At 39.8% G+C, this 24146-nt stretch overlaps 1 protein-coding gene and 2 pseudogenes across 1 annotated transcript; all 3 read right to left on the bottom strand.

Moving 5' to 3' along the window:
• Positions 1-3515: 3515 nt before the first annotated feature.
• LOC146373457 (odorant receptor 131-2-like) lies at positions 3516-4463 on the bottom strand. The gene has a single exon (XM_084951647.1). The coding sequence runs from the start codon at positions 4461-4463 to the stop codon at positions 3516-3518; it is 948 nt and encodes a 315-aa protein (XP_084807773.1).
• Positions 4464-11272: 6809 nt separating this feature from the next.
• On the bottom strand, positions 11273-12199 carry LOC146373456 (odorant receptor 131-2 pseudogene; annotated as a pseudogene).
• A 4892-nt stretch (positions 12200-17091) lies between these two features.
• LOC146373455 (odorant receptor 131-2 pseudogene) lies at positions 17092-20440 on the bottom strand (annotated as a pseudogene).
• Positions 20441-24146: the final 3706 nt, after the last annotated feature.

Raw genomic sequence — 24146 nt, 5'->3', positions numbered from 1 at the left:
AAGGACATCAGATGCACCTCACCTGCCCCCCTTTTCCTTCAACCACTCTACTGCCTCCTCCGCCCATGCCAGTCACCAGGAGCCACCCACCCACACCCTATACTACAGCCTCTCCATCACATCTGACCAGGTGCAGAGTCAGTTGAGGAAGATGTAATCTAGGAAGGCCAGGGATCTGGATGAATTCAGCTCCAGACCTCTGAGGGACTGTGCAGATCAACTTTGTGAGGTTATCACATACATCTTTAACCTGAGTCTCAGTCTGGAGAGAGTCCCCATTCTGTGGAAGACCTCCTGCGTGGTGCCAGTCCCAAAGACAATGCACCCCAAGGAGCTGAACCACTTCAGACCTTTTGCACTGACTTCACACCTAATGAAGACCATGGAGAGGATCATACTTCACCACCTTCGCCCACTAGTTGGGAGAGACCTAGACCCACTGTAGTTTGCCTACCAGCCGAACATCGGAGTGCATGATGCTGTCATCTACCTGCTGCTTCTCTCATCTGGAGAGTGCCAGGTGTACTGTGAGAATAATGGGGTTTTTTTTTATTTCTCCGGTGCCTTCAACACCATCCAACCCTCAGTTCTAAGGGGGAAGCTGCAGGGAGCGGGAATGGACCATCAGCTGCTCTCATGGATAATAATAATAATAATAATAATAATAATGGAATGCATTTATATAGCGCTTTTCTAGGCACCCAAAGCGCTTTACAATTCCACTATTCATTCATTCTCACATTCACACACTGGTGGAGGCAAGCTACAGTTGTAGCCACAGCTGCCCTGGGGCAGACTGACAGAAGCGAGGCTGCCATATCTCGCCACTGGCCCCTCTGGCTAGCACCAGTAGGAGGTAGGGTAAAGTGTCTTGCCCAAGGACACAACGACCAGGGCAGAGAGAGCAGGAGGATCTAACCGGCAACCTTCCGGTTACAGATGAGCTTCCCAATCCCCTGAGCCACGGTCGCCCCCGATTGTTGATTACTTACCAGTTGACCCCAGTATGTGAGGCTGAGGGACTGTATGTCTGAGGTGGTAGTCTGTAGCATGGAGGTCTCACAAGGAACAGTACTTGCACCTTTCCTCTTCACCCTTTTATCCTTATAACATGGACACTTGCCATCTCCAGAAGTTCTCAGACAACACCGCCATTGTGAGTCAGGTGTCGGTGGGAAACGAAGTGGAATACAGGGGGGTCATGAATGACTTTTTTAGCTAGTGCGAACAGAACCATCTTCACATCAATGCCAGCAAGACGGAGCTGGTGATTGATTTCAGCAAGAAGCCACCCCCTATTACACCAGTGAACATCCAGGGTTTGGACACTGAAACAGTAGAGGAGTACAAATACCTGGGTCTTCACCTTGGTAACAAACTGGACTGGTCCACAAACAAAAATGCACTCTACAAAAAGGATCTAAGTCAGGGGTCGGCAACCTGTGGCTCCGGAGCCGCATGCGGCTCTTTAGTCCTTATAGTGCGGCTCCGCGTGGTTTGGGAAAATGAATTAGAAGTATTTAGTGTATTTTATTTATGTTAGTTATTTTTTTTTTACTTTTAGTTCTAAATTGTAAGATTATTGTGATATTAAATTCTATTTTATTATTTTTTCATCGCTCAAAATAAGCGTCACACTCGCGGAAGCCGGTATACCCGCCGAAACGCCATACATTTATCGAGACTTTCAACCCCAGGTAGGCCAATTATGGATCTTCGGATCCACATTATGTCAGCAGCTGTTCTCCACCGTGAACTATGTTAAAAACAAACACCGCTCACGCCTCACAGATGACAGCTTACAGTCCTGCGTAAAGATGAAAGTGACTTCGTACAGCCCCGATTTGCAGATGCTGTGCGCATATGGGATATGCGCAGAGGTTCAAGAGCAGAAGTCCCATTGTAAACATATCACGGCAGACCCGACGATGTTTGCATGAACATGCTTTTCAGGATCTCTTTATTGACCAGTTTTCACACACGGTTGCTGACTCATACAGCCAGCTGAAGCTTTTCAGCTCACAGCCCGACATACACCAACAACAGCATAGATAGCACAGACGTTAAGGTGGCGAGGCGTGATTGCGGGTGCCGCTAAGGTGGGTCCGCCTCCCCTGCAGCGGCACTGCAGACAACGCCCCTCCACACACCTTAACCTGGCAAAATACATATTTAGGCAGAATTTTGCAAATATCTATTTTTGATTTTTTTTAGCAGCATAGTGCTTTTTTTCCAATTATTTTTTAAAAGCCAGGTCAAGGCTCCAAAAGCTCAAAGGCGATATAAGGGTGGCGGCTCACAACAGTTTTTGTTTGCTACATGGATCATTTTAGTTCAGCTGGGTGTCTTTCCTTTTGTTATATTTCTTTACGAGTTCAAAATGTGTTAATTACATAAATAAAATGTAACTTTCTCTGTAGCACTTCATGGATTTCATAAGCAACACATCTTAGTTGTTCACACAAAGCATAAAGGTAAAAAAAAACAATATATACAGTGTTATCTTAATTTTAGATGTCAAAAAGTATTTGCAGCTCCCAGTGTTTTGTTTTGCATGGAAACCGGGTCCAAATGGCTCTTTGGGTTTTAAAGGTTGCTGACCCCTGGTCTAAGTCATCTCCACCTGCTACGGCGGCTGAGATCTTTTGGGGTGAACAGGACTCTGCTAAGGAAGTTTTATGACACTGTGGTGGCATCTGCTATTTTTTACGCTGTGGTCTGCTGGAGTGGTGGAATGGCAGAGAGGGACAGGGGGAAACTTAACAAACTGGTCAAGAGGGCCAGCTCTGTCCTGGACTGTCCGCTGAAGTCCATCGAGCAGGTTGGGGAGGAGAGGATGTTGTCTAAGCTAAGATCCATCATGGACAATACCTCCCATCCCCTGCATGAACCTGTATGAGCACTGAGCAGCTCGTTCAGCAGTAGACTTTTACACCCACAGTGTAGGAAGGAGTGCTACTGCAGGTCATTCTTACCAGCAGCTGTCAGACTCTATAACACAGTTGAACTTTTTTTTTTTTGTCTCTGTACAATTTTTATACATATTTCTGTACATTGTTACGTGCATATATGAACTTCAGTTGCTTATGTATATAGGACCGCATTGTGTCTTCCTTCTACATTTTATATTCCCTTTGCTATAAGATCTGTGTAACACCCAAATTTCTCATTCGTGGGATAATAAAGGTTGATTCTATTCTATTCTAAATATTTTTTTATTGTTTAAAGAAGCTACAATCACAAGTACAACATGTTTTGTTTACAAACAAATGTTATTATCTGAACTGCATTTTCAATTCAGTCCAGTTGTATTTATATAGCGCAAAATCACCACAAAAGACTCTACAATAACATAAAGCAAGCTGCCTGTTATCGAAAAAAATTTAAATAAGAACAATAGAAAGGTGAAAAGGGTCATATTATGCACCAGTTTAATATAAGACCAGCAAAGTGAACAGAATGTCTGTTTTTTTTTTTCAGTAAAACTCTGACCATCCCTGGAAATCTGTGGAACATTAGAACCTAATGAATGAACAAGCTGTTGAATGTTTCTTATATAAGCCACAGAGAGCGTAGTATTTCAGTGCATTAACAAACATCTCATCCCTGAGGCCATAAATTAGAGGACTCAAACATCTTGGAGCAAGAATAAAGGTTATGTAATTAAAGTACCTCACATTGATAAATAACATAAAATCAATCTGCAGGACAGCAGCCTCTATAAATGGACACCAGAGCTGAAAAAGACACAGCAGCAGCTGGAAACCATGAAGAACCACTGTACTCAGCCCCTTCCATGTCGACTTCTTATTCTCTCCTGATGCAGCTTTGGCCACTTTCATTATTTGCACATATGAGAAAACAATAGTGATGGACATAATCAAGAAATAAAGCTGACTTATAGCTGACCTAAGATGATCCTGCCATCTGTGAAAAATGAGCATTTCAACAGCACAAATTCTGCTCTGGGTATAGAAGCTGGTGATTGCTGATGCAAAGAAAATAGAAAGGATAACAATGCAGGGAACAGAGCTCAGACCATGAATGATCAGGATGAAGTGCAGAGCTCTCTGTGTTCGGCACAGTTCTGCATGACGGAGGGGAACGCAAATGGCCACGTAACGCTCCAGGGTCATTGCTGTCAGAGTAACTGGTGTGACAAATGTGTACACAGACAAAACAATATATATAATAACACACAACCACACTTGTATGGTGAAACTAAAATAATTCAAAATGAGCAAGATATTGGTCATTAACAAAAAAAGCGAATCAGACGACAATGCAATGGCAAATAAGATGTAACGCATAGTTGTGTAAAAAATATCCTTCATAAAAAATGTTGTGATTAGCAAAAAGTTGATGCATAGAAACACAGAGATAAATACCTGGACTATGATGACCCGATTATTGATGTTGTTTATTGCCAACTGACCACCAATCACTGAGTTATTTGTTGCCATGTATTTCTAACTTTTAGGCAAATATTATTTTGTTTTATATCTTCAAATGTGGAGAGGCCCAAAATTCTAAGAACTTATCTACATATATTATTATATATCTGGTTATAGATTCTAAAACCAAATTCCCCACACACACTATCTAAACCAAAGTTTAAATGATGTCAACCTAAACAGCCTCACAGCTACAAGTGTATCTATTGAGTTAAGTATTCACGGTGCTTGTTGATAATATAATGACATATATCTATAATACCTAAAGATAACAACAAGTCACAAGACATCAGAGAGTCATTTTACCAAACCATCCCTGCGGTAAGTAAAACACATCTGAGGTGTGTGCTGTCACAAGCTGATTTTTATAGCTGAAACTGTAACACAAGAGGGAATGTCACGAAAGGAAGATGTCACCAAAGGAAAAGCATTTGGGAGTCATTTTGTACAACAGATCGATTCAAGTACTAAAATATAAAACTACTGCACATATCAGGTGTCCAGGTTTGACCATCAACTCTTATCTGTCAACACAAATTATTATTATAGTTTGGCAACACAACACCTCACACATAAAATTGAAGAGAACAATGCTACCTGAATGTGCAAAGCATTTCTTTTGTGTGTCCTGTGTGAATCCATTCTTCGAATAGATTTAGTCAAAAATAATTTACTTCTTAAATTGTTCAGCACCTGACTGCAGCGACTTTTAATTAAATGTAGTCCAAATAATTTCCTCAATGAATAGTTAATTCTCTGATTTACTTAACACTAACCTATCAGTCACAAAAGTAACTAATGGAGCGTAAAATTGATAACATTGTGGAGAAGCTCACGGCTCTCCAACAGGAGATCAAGAGACCAGTGTCAGACTGCTAGAACAGCTTTGAAATTCATATGAGTTGTTCGCACTAAAGTAAAAACCAACATCATTTCATGCGGCTACCACTTTGGCGTCAGCTGTGGTCTCAAGGCTGGAGCTGAACAAAAACACCCTGATAACAGACTGTGCATAGACTGTTCTTCCTATCCTACACAAGGCCACCGGGATTGGCTGGAAGACTGTTTACTTAGCCTGGCAGGGCGAAGGACACTGTCTCAGCTAAACTCTGGACACACATACACACACATATACAAACATATGCAGATATCCTTCCCTGGATCCAACGCCTCCTGCCATGTTTACCTCCCTGCCAATGGAGACAGCGGCTCAGCTGGAAGCGCAAAATTGCAGCGTCTGCGAGCACTGTGTGCATTGGCGTCATAGAGGTCCCTTTGCTACGGTTCGGAGCCACGGACCTGTTTTATATATGCGTGGAATAGTTTTCTATACGAGATCGCTGCAAAAAGTGCAGCCTTACCTAATGTCCACCCTACTGTTAATCATTTTATATTAAGATTTTAAAATCTAGTTGGTATTGGTATGGCGAGTAGCCTTCAGTAATAGTAATAAATCACACAGCAACAGTACATTCATGTAGTTGTAAAAAGCATGATAATATATTAAGTGATCCAAAGTATTCAGAATACGTTACTCTCATTAGGTAACTGTTGAGAGATTTTGAGTTTTGTGTTATGTTTATTTGTAGCTTCATTTGAAGGAAGAAGATCTTGTGAATTGGACAATTGCAGGAAAAGGGAGTGAGACCATATGTGCAGAAAAAATGCGCTGTGACATACCAAGCTACCTCCTGTGTCAACAGACAAGCTAACGGTCTCTCCTTTTAAGGAGATGTTATTGAGTTCTACACATACCAAGCTATCTCCTGTTTCAACAGACAAGCTAACGGTCTCTCCTTTTAAGGAGATGTTATTGAATTCTGAACATGCCACACCTACTGCTGTGAAAGCTTACTTGAGTATAAATAAAGAATGTACTGACAGCCCCGCGCGATTCCTCTGTGACACACACACAGTGCACACGTTGGTGCAGTGTCGGGGCATCGTCCATGTACATGTAAAAATATCTGAGACTGAGTTTCTTTGCCTTCTAACAATTTTCTCCTCACAGTAACGTAATGGAATACGTTACAAAATACATTATGGGGCATGTATTCTGTAATCTGTGGTGGAATACATTTTAGAAGTAACCTTCCCAACACTGGTTATGACGCACTGAGCGTCACTTTGCATTTAATTGTTTTAGTTTTTGGTGCAGTGGTTAGCACTATTGCCTCACAGCAAGAAGGTACTGTGTATTTCTATGTGGATTTTGTGTGTTCTCCCAGTGTTTGTGTGGGTTCATACTCTGGGTACCACAGTCCAAAGTCTGGCAACTTGTCCAAGGTGTACCCAGCCTCTGTTCCCCACTGGGTCCTTATCAGGGTTGCAGGGGGCTGATAAGGATAAGTGGAATGGATGAACTGAATTACAATCAGTCAATTTCAGTTAGTGGCACAGTCTGAGGAATGAATAAATGGTAAAGTGCAAGCTGCATCCAGGACAGAGACAGTTGCATTATGATGCTAGAACCCAAAGTGACTTTAGTTTTGTGAATGTCGACCCCAGCCCAGCAGACAGACCCTGAACTTCAACATATAACAAACTGATGAGTAGCCAGGCTGCAGCCTATATTTCTACCTTTTCATGTTTCTGAAGTAGACTCACCGCGACGATCGCTTTAAATTCTCTTTGTGCTGGTTTTTATCTTTTCTTTGTGCTGTCAGCTTTGTGTTCATACCTAAATACTAAGAAAAAGATCATGTTTGTCCTCATTAGGATGGTGTTGGTGTGTGGGAGTAAATAAATAAATAAAACATTTTTTATTTATATAGCACCTTTCTAGACAGAGTCACGAAGTGCTCCACATAGGACAACAAGTCATAAAACATAAAACAGACAGCATAACACATAAAACAAGGCAAAATCTAACCAAAAGCAATTTTAAAAAGGTGAGTTCTGAGTTGTTTTTTTAAAGCGACTACTGAGTCCACTGTTCTTAAGCTTAGAGGGAGAGAGTTCCACAGTCTAGGGGCCACAGTGGCAAAAGCTCGATCACCCTTAATTCTCGTCTTCGTGTGTTGTATAGCAAATGAGCCCTGATCAGATGATCTTAGGGACCTGCTAGGGACATAGGGCTGCAGAAGATCCAAAATATAAGCTGGTGCCAGTCGGTGCAAGGCTCTAAAAGTCAAAACCAGGATCTTAAAATGGACTCTGAATTCAATAGGAAGCCAGTGTAACTGAGATAGCAACAGTGTCACTGGAATATATTTTTAAATGGTAATTATGAAGAAAGTGATTTTAGGTGATTTTAGGGAGAAACACAAAAGTAATATAATGTAATGGATTACTTTTAAGAAAAGGGTTCTGTGTAATATATGCAACACTGATCACAACAAAGTGGGGAAATACCTCCAACAAGCACAAACATTTGACCACACACATGCAGTTAATTTGCGCGAATGTAATGTCTTTCATATACTGCTTAGCAATTGTGGTGACTCTCAAGGCGGAACCAGCGAGAAGCCAATGAGAATTGATAAGAGAATGATAGACTCCAGTGCAGCATTCTATACCGTTTACCATAATATTTTATTACAGCAATTAAACCATGCTGCAGATATTGAAAGTATTGCGCTACAGTGCTTTGAATCATATAGATTCAATTCCATCCATCCATCTGTCCAGGTCCGAGAGGCAGCAGTCTAAGTAGAGATCCCCAGACTTCCTTCTCCTCAACATCATCAAGACATGTAAGTTGACTGCTACATCTCTGCAACATCTCTCTGTATCCAGAAGTTTCCTATGCAATTATTTTAGTTTGCTGTACTTTCTGGTCTTTGCACTTAGAGAGTAGCAGGTAACACAGATGCCAGGGGACTGTTGCACACTTTGTTTTTCTCCATAAGGATTTAGACTGAAAACAAAACATTGATGCTCATTAGCTGATTTTCACTGTTCTCTTATGGCTAATCAGCTTCTGTGGTTAATTGTTTGATTAATTATTTATGCTATTCCTTGCTGATTTTGACTAAATTTGATGGTAAAACAGATAAAGAAAAGTAGCAGTTGGAGAACTATTGATTTATTTTTGAGTTTTTGTAAGACATCACCTTTGTAATCAAAACGATGATCGACATAAGACTTTTATTTTATCTTTATCTTTTTATCTTTATATTGTTTTAGTGTACACTGAGGGCCATGGGAGCATTGCAATTTCAAATTCCTTTGTATGACCTGTACATATGGTTTTTGACAATAAAGCTGACTTTGACTTTGACTTTAAACAATTTGATAGTTTGATCATTTGTTTTTTCCCCCAATACAATAGACATTTAGCAAAGGAAAGAAAGGTAAAGAAAAATACATTTCAATATTCACCTGTTCTGATTCAGTTACATATCGAAAAGCAACTAGAAGAAGTGCACACTTATTTATTCCCACCCGTTCACCATAAGTTATCAGGCAACATTTATTCAGCTTCTTTACAGATATAATCTGCAGTAATTGGTCAAATTAAATGCTGATTACACCAGTCAGCATCAGCAGCAAATTGACTGATTCATTGTTTTTAACGCATTCAATTCACCTCTTTGTGAACCAGTTACATCACTTGTACTAAAAACTAAATCTGTTCTCTGGAACAAGACCTTGCTTGTTTTTGCTGCCAAAATTCACAAATGTCATAAACTGAGAAATAATAAAACACATTCAACAACCAGGATATTGAATCAGAGATCTTGGATGTCATTCCTGGGATCTCCTGGAGCCACTCGCCCAGTTTCAGGACCCTGAGTGCTCTGATTATCAAGGGAACCACCGTTGCCTTCGCACTCTACATCTTCGCTATCACTTCTCTCAGCACTTGTTATTTCTCAAGTTCTTGTGTTTCTCCTTCCTGATGTAGCTATGATAGCAACATCTGTCATTATGGTCATCATCCTCTGCTTGTCAACTGCTACGATGTCCAGTTGGTTTGCCATCATCAGTTTGTCCTTATCTGGAAGTCCCACAGGATCTTAGCTCAGTCCTTGTCAACCACACTTCCAGGACATACTCAGCACAGATATTCCGGTATACCAAGGGTCAGCAACCTCTCTGACGATGAGTGCCGCCTAAAATTTCCTGAGATGTCAATGTGCCATATCAACCCTTGCATTAACAATAAATTTGATAATGCTGCATATCAACAGTTACACACTATATAGAACAACTTTATAGAACTATATTTGTTGACAGATGTTGGCAAAGTGCAGATCAGCTAGTTTCAAAAAACTTTTTTTTTTTATCCATAACAAGAACACCTTAACAGCAAAAGAACAATACAACAGAAAATGCAAATGCTATTTATGGTATCATCATAACAATGATAAGAAAAAATAAACTGGGCCAATATGACATGTTTGTTAATATGTTAGTATTTGTTTTCTGGGGATATACATGCTAATGTGATTCTACCCCTGCTTTGTATTTCCCAGTTCTGTTATCTGGGGATCATACTTAGCACTGAAGGTCTGCCAAACAACACTCTGAAGGCAAACGGGGCATACATGATCTTTCTGTTGCAAGAAAAAACCCCAGGCTTCCATACAAATCGTCATAAAGACTGAGAATTATGTTTTTAAGTTTGCTTTGAGGACATATTTCACAAGATTGACTGGCTAGCAATGTTGCTCTCACTGGTAGGCTAAGTGATTTTTAGCCAATTACAAGTTGAACCCAGTAGTTGGGGTTGTTAGCTAAGATGCCGTCACGAGCTAATATGTGATGTGCACTGGTGGCCCTTAAATTGCAATTAAATTATTTGATGTTTTTACTGAGCCATTTAAAACACTGTATATGATAAACAGTGCATAAATATAACAGAGGCCTTGATGTTGGTCAAGATCAAGCTACTAACCCTTATCTAGTTATAAGCTAAAACACAAAATGATCAGTCATTCATCATGTTGTCAGACAGTTAGGATCTTTTTGGAGATCATGTGAATATAAGCGCAAAGATGAGGCTAAAATGATTCTAAACAGGATGAAATATAGTTTAATGTGCCTTTTTAAATGCAGGCTGCAAACAGTCTGAATATGTTCCAAATGCTGAAATATGTATCTTGAAATCACCATTTAATGATGCTGGGCAACATTTTAAAACTGTAATGCCTGCACCCTCTGTCTGTCTTTGGCTGTGCTGCAGAGGAGTGGTAGTGCAGCTGGCTCAATGGGCAATGCCAGGGAGGCGGATGGAGTAGGTGGAGAGGTTCGCTAATCAACATTTTCCCTTTTTAGTGACTCCAGGACTGAAGAAAAGAGAGGAGTCAGCTGGAGACTTGAGTGGGTGCCAAAAGAAAGCACTGTGTACACTACAATAAACGAAAACACAATCTGAATCTGGTGTGGGTCGTCATGTGTTACATACTGTATGTTAAAATATTGTTTTTGTTGACAAATGTTTATTATATATGCACCTCTCAATGATCATTTATTATGTAAGTCTTTCACAAACATCAGCTCTGGCAGTTTGTTTCATTTCAGCAATGGCATTTAAATGAGTTCACTTTTACAATAACATGGTATTGAACCATACAAAACATTGTATATGACAAGTAGTGCATAAAGATACCAGAGGCCTTGATGTTACCAAAGCTCCAATGAATAAATCACTTCTGTAACCACAGTGAACTACAGTTATATGTTAATAGCTAAACACTGTATTCAGCATAGAACTATTAGTGTGTGTCATGATCCTCAGGTCCAAACGGGGAGACTAAATGATAGAAGATACTGTTTACTTACTTCCTTATGATTGCATTAATGCTCAGTGAGTAGCTTATCCTTTAGCGGAATCATGTGTTTAAGTGTGTTATGTGTTTGGTTAGAAAATGCTAATTTTTTTTTTTCCTGAATAAGTGACAGAGGACATGATATCTTAGTGCAAGGAAAAATTTGTCATCTCTGAGGCCATAAATGAGAGGACTCAGACATCTAGGAGTAAGACTAAACATTATATAATTGAAGTACCGTATCTTAACATACAACATGAAATTAATCTGAAGGACAGCATCTTCAATGAATGGGCACCACAGCTGGATGAGACACAGCAACAGCTGGAAAGCATGAAGAGCCACTGTTCTGAGCCCTTTATGTGTTGACTTTTTGTTCTCTCCTGATGCGGCTTTGGCCACTTTCATTATTTGAATATAAGAGAAAACAATGATAATGCACATAATCAAGAAGTAAAACTGACTTATAGCTGACCTCAGATGACCCTGCCAACTACGTATAATGAACGTCTGCCCAAAGCAAAACTGGTACTGCGTGAAGAAGCTTAAGGATACAGATGCAAAGAAGACGGACAGAATCAAAATACAGGGCACAGAGCTGAGGCCGTGAATGATGAGGATGCACTGCAGAGCGCTGCGTGTGGAGCAAAGCTCTCCATGACGCAGGGGCATACAAATGGCCACATAGCGTTCCAGGGTCATTGCTGTCAAAGTAAATGGTGTGACAAAGTTACACACGGATGACACTGCAAACATAATAAGGCACAATGACACCTGTATAGATAAACGAAAATAGGTCAAGATCAGCAACAAATCTGTCAGAATTAAAATGAGACAATCAGACAGTAATGTGACAGCAAATAAAATGTAGCGCATAGTTCTGTAAAAGGTGTCCTTAATAAAAAAGGTTATGATCAACAAAGTGTTGATGCAAAGGAAAACTCCTACCAAAACCTGAACAATGATGACTTGGTCATTGAGTTGTCGCATTGAGGATTCAACACCAATGAATGAGCTGTTGTCAACCATAAGTTTAAATGTTGTAAATGAATTAAAAAAAGAACCTTAGAGAGTTGTCATTACAAAACAAACACAGTGAGAGACAATTGCCAAAGCGTTCTGACACACAGTTCTTTGTGGTGAATGCTTCCCTCACCTGGAAGGTTTATTTATACATGTGACTCTGAAATGAAGTACCACAATGTCGTCACCACAGCATACTATTTCTCATTGCTATTCGCGATTGGATATTCGCTATATATATATATATATATATATATATATATATATATATATATATATATACATAGCTATTCGCTATTGGATATTCACTATATATGTGTGTATATGAATACATATATATATGGCTCGCGTGTGGAGTGAAGCGGAAAAAAGTGCGAGAAAGAGGGTGAGAGAAAGGGCTCGCGTTGTTCACTTCAAAGATCCGGCTCTAAGAGCCATTTTGTTCACAACCGACACATCACTAAAAGAAGGTGCTCTGGTCAGATGAGACCAAAATGGAACTTTTTGGACAAAATGCAAAACGCTATGTGTGGCGGAAAACTAACACTGCACATCACTCTGAACACACCATCCCCACTGTCAAATATGGTGGTGGCAGCATCATGCTCTGGGGGTGCTTCTCTTCAGCAGGGACAGGGAAGCTGGTCAGAGTTGATGGGAAGAAGGATGGAGCCAAATACAGGGCAATCTTGGAAGAAAACCTCTTGGAGTTACAAAAGACTTGAGACTGGGGTGGAGGTTCACCTTCCAGCAGGACAACGACCCTAAACATAAAGCCAGGGCAACAATGGATGGTTTAAAACAAAACATATCCATGTGTTAGAATGGCCCAGTCAAAGTCCAGATCTAAATCCAATCAAGAATCTGAGGCAAGATCTGAAAACTGCTGTTCACAAACGCTGTCCATCTAATCCAGGGGTGTCAAACTCAAATACACAGTGGGCCAAAATTCAAAACTGGAACAATGTTGCGGGCTAACATTAATATTTATTGAAAAAAAATCTTCCTCCAGATATAAGAATCAATCTTTTCTTATTGACTCAAACAAGTTTTTCTGAAAAACTGAATATGGAACAAGCAAGGCTTAATACTAAACGATATATATATAGATATTAGCTGTATAATACCAGTAGGCCAGCTGTAATAGTAATTTGGTATGGCTTCGCGGGCCAAATGTAATGACACTGCGGGCCAAATGTGGCCCGGGGGCCAGAGTTTGACATCTATGATCTAATCTGACTGAGCTGGAGCTGTTTTGCAAAGAAGAATGGGCAAGGATTTCAGTCTCTGGTTGTGCAAAGCTGGTAGAGACATACCTTAAAAGACTGGCAGCTGTAATTGCAGCAAAAGGTGGTTCTACAAAGTATTGACTCAGGGGGCTGAATAATTACACACACCCCACTTTTCAGTTATTTATTTGTAAAAAATGTTTGGAATCATGTATGATTTCCGTTCCACTTCTCACGTGTACACCACTTTATATTGGTCTTTCACGTGGAATGTCACGATCCTGGGTCTTTTGACCCAGCGTTTTAAGTTTTAGTTTATTTTTGATGTTTATGGTTTATGTTTAAGTTCATTAGGTTATCTAAGTTAATTTGTTTATTAGATTCCCCTTGTGTTTTCAACCCCTGTTAAGTCACCCTTGTCCTTCATGTGTTTCATGTCTGTGTTTCTTATGTTGTCAAGTTCATGTAGTCATGTCTTGTTTCATTATATTTCCTGTTTTATTTTGAAAGAGGTCCTGTGTTCCTGTGTTTTGTTTTACTCTTCCCCTGTGGCGTCGTTATGTTCATGTTGTGTGTACTGTGCCTTTCTGTCCCATGTTTCAGGTCCCTATGTTCTGTCTCCCCAGTCTGTTAAGTTTACATGTCTTGAGTTCAGTCAGTGTGCTTCCTGTTTTACTTTCACAGTCTATGTCCTATGTTAATGTTTCTAGTTTTGCTTCCCTTGTCTCGTCCTGCCTAATTACTCCCAGCTGTGCTCTCGTCCTGTGGCTCATTCCCCCTCGTTATCCCTCAGTGTATTTAAGCCCCATGTTTCTCTTAGTCAGTGTTGCGTCTTCCATCTTAGCTGTGTGATTCTCCCTGTGTTTCCATGTATGATTTAGTGTTAGTTTTCCCAGTTTAGTTTTGTTCTGTTTCCCTTCCACGCCAGCAATAAAGCTATGTTTTTTGAGTTTACTTTTCGTCTCTGCGAGTTTGCGTTTGGGTCCTACTCTTGCCTGCACACAGCCGTATTGGGACATGGAATTCCAATAAAATCGATTCATGTTTGTGGCTGTAATGTGACAAAATGTGGAAAAGTTCAAGGGGGGCAAATACTTTTGCAAGCCAATGTAATCTAGGTGTAACTTTAAGCTTTATCAAATGTGTAATTTTTAAGCCTAATTATAAAATTAGAGAAAGCATTTGTCTTCTAAAGCCAGACTTATGAACTGGGGAGAAGCCTGATAGCTGAAGCCTCTGCCTCCCATTCTACTTTTGGAAATGTGCCTTCTTTGGGGTAACTAACTGATATCGCAAAAAAACAAAAACAAAAAAACAACAACATTCTATTCATCTGGATATTGTGTTTTTTGGTGGGAAAAACGTTTAATCACTCCTCCAAGTCACTTCCTCTGTGTCAGTTGACTCCAGGTTTCCCCAAACCTGCAATTATCAGGGCATCGCAGTGTGGAGAGACGGAAGAGGTGACCCAACCGCAGGACTCATGGGTTGCTGAAGGTTGAGGATGGTGTTTATTATATAGGCAGGATGAACAGAACATGACTGACTGACTGACTGACTGAAAAACACATGTGGAATCAATGATGGCAAGATGAACTGAGAGAGAGAAACTAAGGACTTAAATACACAAGAGTGATAATGATGAGAGATGTGAGAACACAGCTGAACTGAATCTGACTAATCACACACAAGGAGTGGAACAGAACATATTGCACACAGACCGAGGCCAAAATAATAAAACAGGGAACATAAACAAACTGAAAACACTGAGTCAACCTAGGAACCCTGACCCTGACAGCAATTTTGGGGGGGATTTCATTACCTGGATGATTAGCATGCATTTTAACTAACTCATATTACTTGTAAATGGGTAAAGGGGTTTTAAGTTCAATTCTGGATTTAACATGGAGCTAATCAAGTGAAACCTCACTCAATTTGATTTTATTTATATGCCACCACAACAGTCAGCTTGAAGCACTTTATGAGCGATTGTGGCTCAAGAGTTGTCAGTTCGTCTTGTAATCGGAAGGTTGCTGGTTCGAGCCCTGGCTCAAACAGTCTCGGTCGTTGTGTTCTTGGGCAAGACACCTCACCCGTTGCCTACTGGTGGTGGTTGGAGGGCCCGGTGGCGCCAGTGTTCGGCAGCCTTGCCTCTGTCAGTGCGCCCCAGGGCAGCCGTGGCTACAATGTAGCTTGCCAGTACTAGTGTGTGGATGGGTGGATGACTGAGCGTGTAAAGCGCTTTGGAGTCCTTAGGGACTATGTAAAGCGCTATACAAATACAGGCCATTTACCATTTACCATGTTTCAAAGAAAAAAAAACTGTATTACTACAAGGAAAACCCCAATAATCAGATGAACAAGCACTTGACAGTGTCAAGAAAAAACTCCCTTTTAACAGGAAGAAACCTCTGGCAGAACAAGGCTGAAGAAATGGTAGCCATCTGCCATAGGGTTGGGAGAGGAAGAGGGACAAAAGACATAATGTGGAAGAGAGGCAGATATGAAAATAACTATGACTGAATGCAAAGCAGTCTACATAGAGAGTGAAAAGTTGTGAATGAAAAAGCAACATTGGAAAGCCCCCCAACAGCCTAGGCCTATTGCAGAGTAGCTAAATGTGGGTACATGTTCACCTGATCAATCCCTAACTATAAGCTTTATCAAAAGAAAAGTTTTACGCCTAAACTTAAAGAGAGTGTCTTTTCTCCCAAATCCAAACTGGAAGCTCATTCCACAGAAGAGGGGCCTGAGAGCTGAAGGCTCCCATTCTACTTTTTAATAGCCTAGGAACCAAAAGTAAACCAGCAGTCTCAGAGCAAAGTGCTCTATTCAGGAGCTAGTGCACTATGATGTCTTTAAGAAAAGATGGGGCATAATTTATTTTTGACCCTACATGAGAGTAGAAGGATTTTAAATATGATTCTGGATATACCAGCGAGCCAATAAAGAAAAGCCAATATAGGATAAATATGCCCACTCTTTCTGTAAATGGAATTTGTGCTGGCCTCTGCCTGCACTCACATGAAGTTATTTTTCTTTCTTTCAGCCAATTTATTATTCAGTATGACTTGCTCGTAACAGTGGGTTTGTGACAAGGAGAATTTTCACCCTAAGCATGTTAATATGGCGTTATTTTTGTGCCACTATTCTGAGTACACGTAAAAAGAATTTGCAGGTGCAAGTGTTGCATTTTGAGGAGAAATTTATTTTGAGCGAAGAAAAGCTAAATTTGAGTGAACAAAATTCATTGCTGCATGCAAAAAATGTATTTCAGTGTTTGCTATTATCCATACACACACACAATAGCAGCCCCTCTCGCTCAGTTTTTACATTTGCGCTTGCTTGCAATGAATGAATGCTTAGGGTTATGGTTAGCCTAACCCTGGACTTCATTTTTACCTGCTGGTTTTGGGGTCCTGTATTATCATTCCTGACATCATCACAGATTACAAAGACATATGAAAATGCAAAAATCTTTTTAAAAAAAATTAAATGCACAATAAATCCAATCAATTACTCATTTCTGTTTATTGAAAATGTAATCATTTAGAATGACCATTCACTAGTACATTTATTAGTTGATGTATCTCTTTCTCAGTGTGTCTCATGACTCGACATGAAAAAAGACCACAAGATGAATTGAAAAATCCAAATGAGGGACTTGAGTAAAATATCTAGAATACATAATAATAGTGCACTCAGCTCATAAACCGTAAAGGAAATCCAGGGTTCCCAGTTTTAGGAAATATAGAAAAAAATCCTTGTATACCAGTATCATTTTCTAAATGTTCTGCTACCTTTAAATAAAGGTAGCAGAACTTGAACATAGTTTTAAAGACAAAAGACATTTTATAAAAGTGTGACCACGTGAAAGTTTGACCTTATTTAACCACGAAGAAGAGCTCAAAGGTCCAAAATAGTGAGATATTTGGTATCCCCAGCTATAATTCCTATGTCCTTTTATGTTGTAAATACAAACAATGGCAGTAAGAAACATTGTTTTAAATAGCTCTATATAGCATTATTATCATTTGACCTTCAGATTTTAAATCTTTATACAGTACTTTCTTTATGTTGACAATACATACAACACTTGTAACAATCATAGTTTCTAAGTTATAAGGCTTTTTTTTCAAATGTTGACCAAGATATCATTAAGTTGACATTGAAGACCTTGTTGGATGTAGTCCAAATTTTATTGAATTGTTAACATGATCCCACTCTACACGCTTCAAAGTTAAATCAAGGTTCACTCAAAAGTTTTCAAGCTATCATAATTACAGGCAGAATGACATGCACACATGCAAATGCTACTAAAAACATAACTTACTGCAAGACTGATAAGAATGTAAAGAAATTATTTGTTTCATTCTGGTTGCACAACTACAGTGAACTTAATTTTATTGGTACAATCTTCTAAGAGTCTCAAATTAATAAACTATAACGTGCATGCCAATAATAGTTTTAAAAACTATGTTGACATCTTAAGAAAATATAAAAATGAAGCAATAGTTCAATAGTATAACTTCTAGAACCCAACACAGGGGAATTGTATAAATAATTGATGAACCACTTAATCATCACACGATCCGCTAATTATCAACACATTTCTGTTTTGAGTCTAAATCCCTTTGGAGAAAAACAAACTGTGCTATAACCCCTTGTGAAATATTGTTGTTGTTAACTTCTGCTGTCAGAATAAAAACATGACAACAGACTAAATTTCACACACGTGGGATTAACTTTCATCAACAAAAAAAACACATAGCTTAAGGCAAAACAGCTGATTAGAACTGATACACTGAAGGAAAAATTAAGAAAATGTTGCTTATTAATTCCATGACTGATAGATAAGACATGTTGCCATGGTAACCTAGCCTACTTGCTAGAAATGTTTTCTTCAAAAAAAAAAGGCTCAACCCTCCTGAACCAGCTGATGGACACTCACCTTTCTTTATATTTGTATTCATTATTAAAGCAAATGTTGGAACACATTAATTTGCAGAAGTTTATGTTTGTAGAAACACTGAAGTCCCAGATAGATGTTAAGCTGTTATTCTATTTAACATTTGCATTTTAACAATAAAAAAAGTCATCAGTGTAAGGATACAGACAGTGACTATTGGAAAATCATAATTATGATCTCTAAATAAAATTTATCAGCTACATCCTTCTAACTCTATGACTCTGTCGATAGTAAGTCAGGTTGTCAGCCAGCTCCCCTGCAATGAAGCATTTGCCATGTGTTAATCTAGTTATAAGCTAAAACACAACGTGATCAGTCATTCATCATGTTGTCAGACAGATGTCACAGTTAGAATCTTGTTGGAGTGAAGATGCGGCCAAAATAATTCTAAACAGGATGAAATGTAGTCCAAAGTGCTTTTTAAATGCAGGCTACAAACAGTCTGAATGTGTTCTAAATGCTGAAATATTAATGTTGAAATCATCATTAAATGATTCTGGGCAACATTTTAAAAGTTAAAAAATTAAGGTACCAGAGGCCTTGATGTTACTAAAGCTTCAATTAATCAACTGGTTTTCTCACCACAGTGGACTAGTTACACGTTAATAGTTAAACAATGTATTCTGCATAGAAGAATTACTGAGTGTCATGATAATAAGTTCCAGGTGCTGGGAGACTAAATTGATAGAGGATATACTGCTTGCTTAGTTCCTTATCATTACATTAAAGCTCAGTTCCTATCTTGTTCTTTAGTAGAATCATGTGTTGTTAGTTAGAAACCCCAACAGATTTTTTCCTGTGTAAGTGACAGAGGACATGATATCTTAGTGCAAGGAAAAATTTGTCATCTCTGAGGCCATAAATGAGAGGACTCAGACATCTAGGAGTAAGACTAAACATTATATAGTTGAAGTACCGTACATTAACATACAACATGAAATCAATCTGAAGGACAGCAGCTTCAATGAATGGGCACCACAGCTGGATGAGACACAGCAACAGCTGGAAAGCATGAAGAGCCACTGTTCTGAGCCCTTTATGTGTTGACTTTTTGTTCTCTCCTGATGCGGCTTTGGCCACTTTCATTATTTGAATATAAGAGAAAACAATGATAATGCACATAATCAAGAAGTAAAACTGACCTATAGCTGACCTGAGATGACCCTGCCAACTACGTAAAATGAACATCTCCACAGAGCAAACCCGGTACTGTGTGAAGAAGCTTAAGGATACAGATTCAAAGAAGACAGACAGAATCAAAATACAGGGCACAGAGCTGAGGCCGTGAATGATGAGGATGCACTGCAGAGCGCTGCGTGTGGAGCAAAGCTCTCCATGACGCAGGGGCATACAAATGGCCACATAGCGTTCCAGGGTCATTGCTGTCAAAGTAAATGGTGTGACAAAGTTACACACGGATGACACTGCAAACATAATAAGGCACAATGACACCTGTATAGATAAACGAAAATAGCTCAAGATCAGCAACAAATCTGTCAGAATTAAAATGAGACAATCAGACAGTAATGTGACAGCAAATAAGATGTAGCGCATAGTTCTGTAAAAGGTGTCCTTTATAAAAAAGGTTATGATCAACATAGTGTTGATGCAAAGGAAAACTCCTACCAAAACCTGAACAATAATGACTTGGTCATTGAGTTGTCGCATTGAGGATTCAACACCAATGAATGAGCTGTTGCCAACCATAAGTTTAAAAACACTTTTTTCTGCCTCTGAAGACAGAGCCATCCAGGAATAATTTATCTTTGTCTAAAGTGCCCTAAAGCACACATATGTACATCTGCTGCATTGTCATTATAAATCAAACAGACTGAGAGACATAAAGGTAGTTGCCAAACCATTCTACCACAAAACTGCTTTATGCTGAGCTCTGTCTTTAGATTTATTTGTGCATGTGACTCCGAAGTAAATATTCCCACAATGTCATTACCACAGCACACATCTGTTACTGCTAATCCCTGTTGGATTCAATACTGTAAATGATGGGGAAAGTTCATGTTCAACTCTGGAATTGTGGCTTCTGTTATGTTTTTCGTCTGGTACCTAAAATATTTCCTTCCAGAGTAAGTCTCTGTTTAAATATGTGGCCATTGTTTCTGAGTTTAGGCCCAATACTATGACCTCACTTTTGTCCAAATTATAAGGTGTTAGCTGTGCCTGTCTGTATTTTAATTTGTACACATTCAACACACCAAAGTGATTACTCTCCTGTCATCTCAGACAACACTGTCATAAAGATTCATGCCATTTTTCAGCAGATATATATATATATATATATATATATATATATATATATATATATATATATATATATATATATATATATATATATGTGTGTGTATATATATATATATATATATATATATATACACACAATATATATACACAATATATATATGTGTATATATGTGTGTGTATATATATATATGATATAAGGAAATATCCCTCCATAAATCCTCCCTGTCTAGCGTACTTGGGGCTGGAATATAAGAAAGCCCTTTCTCTAATAATTCTATTTGTCTCATAGTGGGTTGGAATAGAGTTGATAAATTTAATATATTACTCTCCTCAGCACGCCAAGTGTGTCTAGAGGATTTCAAATCATGCAACCCATCTGTGGGCAAATGAAAATCCAATTAAATTCTATTAAGTGGATCAGTGAAAGACTGTAAACGGAAGATGGAGGCCTGCTTCTCCTTACAGTGATCCCGAGTAGAATCTGAAGGGAGATCCCCTATATTAGGTTCAGTATGAGTTAAAAATCCAATTGCAACTCGCTGCACCACTGCTTGAATATTCGCCCCGCCGTTTCCTGAGTCCAGTGGATGTTATCTGTGACCGTATGGAATTGGTCCTCGGCTATACGGCTTATCACAGGCAAGCGCTTTAGCGCAAACTCATTCACAATGTCTAAATACTGTTTCTGTTCCCGAGGTAAGAAGTGTGAATAATTAATCAATGGGACGTAAATGTTTGCATTGGGGAAGACAGACTGAGCCTTCCTGTAGAGCATTCTAAGCTGTTTTATGGACGTTTTATGTGGGTCCTGGTCTCTGTTATTGAAACCAAAATTGGTTTGTTACATCTGAATTGCCAGTCCATAATCTTTCTCCCCTTACGGGCCTTATGGGTATTGGGAAAATGTACATATTTGTCTTTCTCTCTCTCTGTCATTTGTTTTGAGTTATTTAGTTTTTGATGTGAGGTTGCCGCTGACACATTTAGGGAGCCCGCACCAAGAGTAATTTTAGGGTCAGATGAGGTCGTCTGCGTCCCACAGTCGGCATTATTGCCCTTGACCAGGCCCTGCATCATCATGCTGTTATTTCCCGTTACTCTTTTAGCGGTGTCTTGCTCCCCTGTTCTTGTGTCCATTACAGCGGCACTCCCTTCAGCTTGCAACCTGTATTTTGCTGCCGTAGCAGTAGAATGAGAGAGAAGATGAGTGTCACTCTCCTGTTCAAAGCCATGAATTTGTAAGCCCGGGTCATTCTGAGAGACCGCCACATTGCTCCTTGCCTGTGTAGGCTGGTGAAGAGATACACTGGTCAATTTTGTGGGTCTAGAATAATGTTTATTTGTTCTTAAACTGCCCTCGCTTTTGCTAAATTTGCCGGCTGTTTCGATCCGATTAACATTACCTTCTGTGAAGTCACCTTCAGATGTTCGAAAGGGGGGTCTGTTTTCTTTCTCCCTATGTTGTCGGTCTCCCTCGCCCGCATCTCCTTGTTGTGAAGGCTGTGGGGCGGAGAGGCAGACCCCTTTTGACTTACATTAGCTTCACGTGTCCCCAAATGGACCTGAGTTGGTGCAGCCGAGTTATTTTCCACAATTGTGGGTATTGGTGTTATAGGGGAGAGGGTCCGATTACGGGTCCCCTCTAGTGGTCTATTCATATGAGGGTCTATTGTTAATTCCTCTCCAAACGGAGTGGATTGAGAGTCCCGTGGAGGTGGATGGACCCTCTCTGGGCCCTGGCTATTCCTCCCTCTGTCATTTAAGGCCGCAGCCGTTGATCTGGTCTGCTTCCCAACTATCACTTTGGGGTAGAGGGACGGGTGATGTTCTTGTTCTGATCTTTGCAATGGTGGAAAATCTCCTTCACTGTCTATGTCAAAATCTGATGTCGATGTTCCCTCCAGTGATATCTCGGGGGATGATTCTACATAAACTGACCTATCAGGTGATTCTCCCTCCCCTGAAAAGAAGTTCTGTATGGTTTCCACAGTAGATTGAGAGAATCTAGCCTTATATCTTTTTCCTGCCCAAGCAATTGGTATTTGGAGAGCATTTTCATTAAAAGAAAGGTTAGCGTAGTTTGTAATCACGCTGATGTAATGTTCTTGCAGCGCCAGCAGGTTGTTCTCTAACCACTGTTCTGTATTCCTCTCTACTGCCCTTTGAACCTCCTCAGAAGGTGAGGCTGGTTTAATGAAGCTCATGAGTTTAATCACTTGTTTTGCCATCCCTCTTGGTGGATTTTTATTTGTAATGGCTAGATCTATGATTGCTTTATGATGGATTGCCTGTATTAATTTGAAATATTGTTTAGTCACGACACTTAATGTTGCCCGTTGCTAGCCTGAGGTTGGATGTATTCTACGGACCCGACATTGAGGACAAAGTGGGTCCCCGAGGAATAGGTTACCCTGCCATCCAGACAACGTCCTGGTTGTTCATCCTCCTGGTTACGCTGTATGTGAAAGTGTCGCCTTTCGTAGCCCAGTGCTTTTCCCACGCACTGTCGCCGAGAGACAAAGGTATGGTTTCTATTTTCCTTGCTTTCATGAACCTGAGACTGGACTGCTCACTCCGGCTGCTGTAGCTTTGGTCAGCTTAACGGACTGGGACCCTGCAGTCAGCTCCTGTTCACTACAGTTACACCTCAAAAAAGACTGTATATGGTTGCATTTTCAAAGGACATTTTGTTGGGACTGACTCGTAGGAACTGGGACTATTACCCTATGAACATTGTAAATTGTGTCATGTTTGTGATACAGTGTTAATCATTCTGGAGAAGAGAATTTCTTTGTTTCATTATTTTATTTGTTTCGTGATTTTTTTTTTGGATCCCCGTCTGTGGCTAGTGTAAACCCAGGGTTTTACAACAGTGGGATCACAATTGCCTGTTTCATTCTTTGAACCTGATTTCTTTTTATTTCTTTTGCATTTTTGTTTCTTGCCATCTATGATTTCAGGGCCCATCATAACTGATGGATGGTAAAGTTCAAATGGCCATCTGAGCAAATTAAAGTTTAACATTGCTTAGAAGAGACCATTTCATGTTTTTGTCTAACCCAAGTTGCCTTGGAGTAGGGGCACCCTAGCTATCTGGTTGGGGTACAGAAAATCGGAGGGAAGGTAGGCTAGGCTGTGTTTATGTCTGATAGTATAGTATACTCCAGGCAGGCATCGTTTCTCAAGATTGAATCCTGGAGCCCCTCTTCTGTGCCTGTAGCAGCCAGACAGCTAAAACCATTCTTACAGAAGTAAGTATCAGGGTCAACTGTACTAGAGGGGGGGGGGAGTCATGGACTCAGATCCCACCACCCTTTAGTCGTTCAGGGCAACCTGTGCGCCTCTTCACCCCTATATAGCGGGGCTAGTAGCCCCTTACACATGGTTTGTATTTTATCCAGCTTCTCTCTCAATAGCATCCTCAGCTTCTGAGCCAGAGGAGACCCAATGGATGGTGATTTTTCCATTTGTTCATTGAGGCAATGATCCAGCATAG

The sequence above is a fragment of the Perissodus microlepis genome, chromosome 14 (genome assembly GCF_051167445.1).
Source record: "Perissodus microlepis isolate ML-2025 ecotype Zambia chromosome 14, ASM5116744v1, whole genome shotgun sequence".
Taxonomy (NCBI): domain Eukaryota; kingdom Metazoa; phylum Chordata; class Actinopteri; order Cichliformes; family Cichlidae; genus Perissodus; species Perissodus microlepis.
The sequence above is the reverse complement of the archived record's forward strand: the minus strand, read 5'-3'. Positions and strand labels throughout refer to the sequence as shown.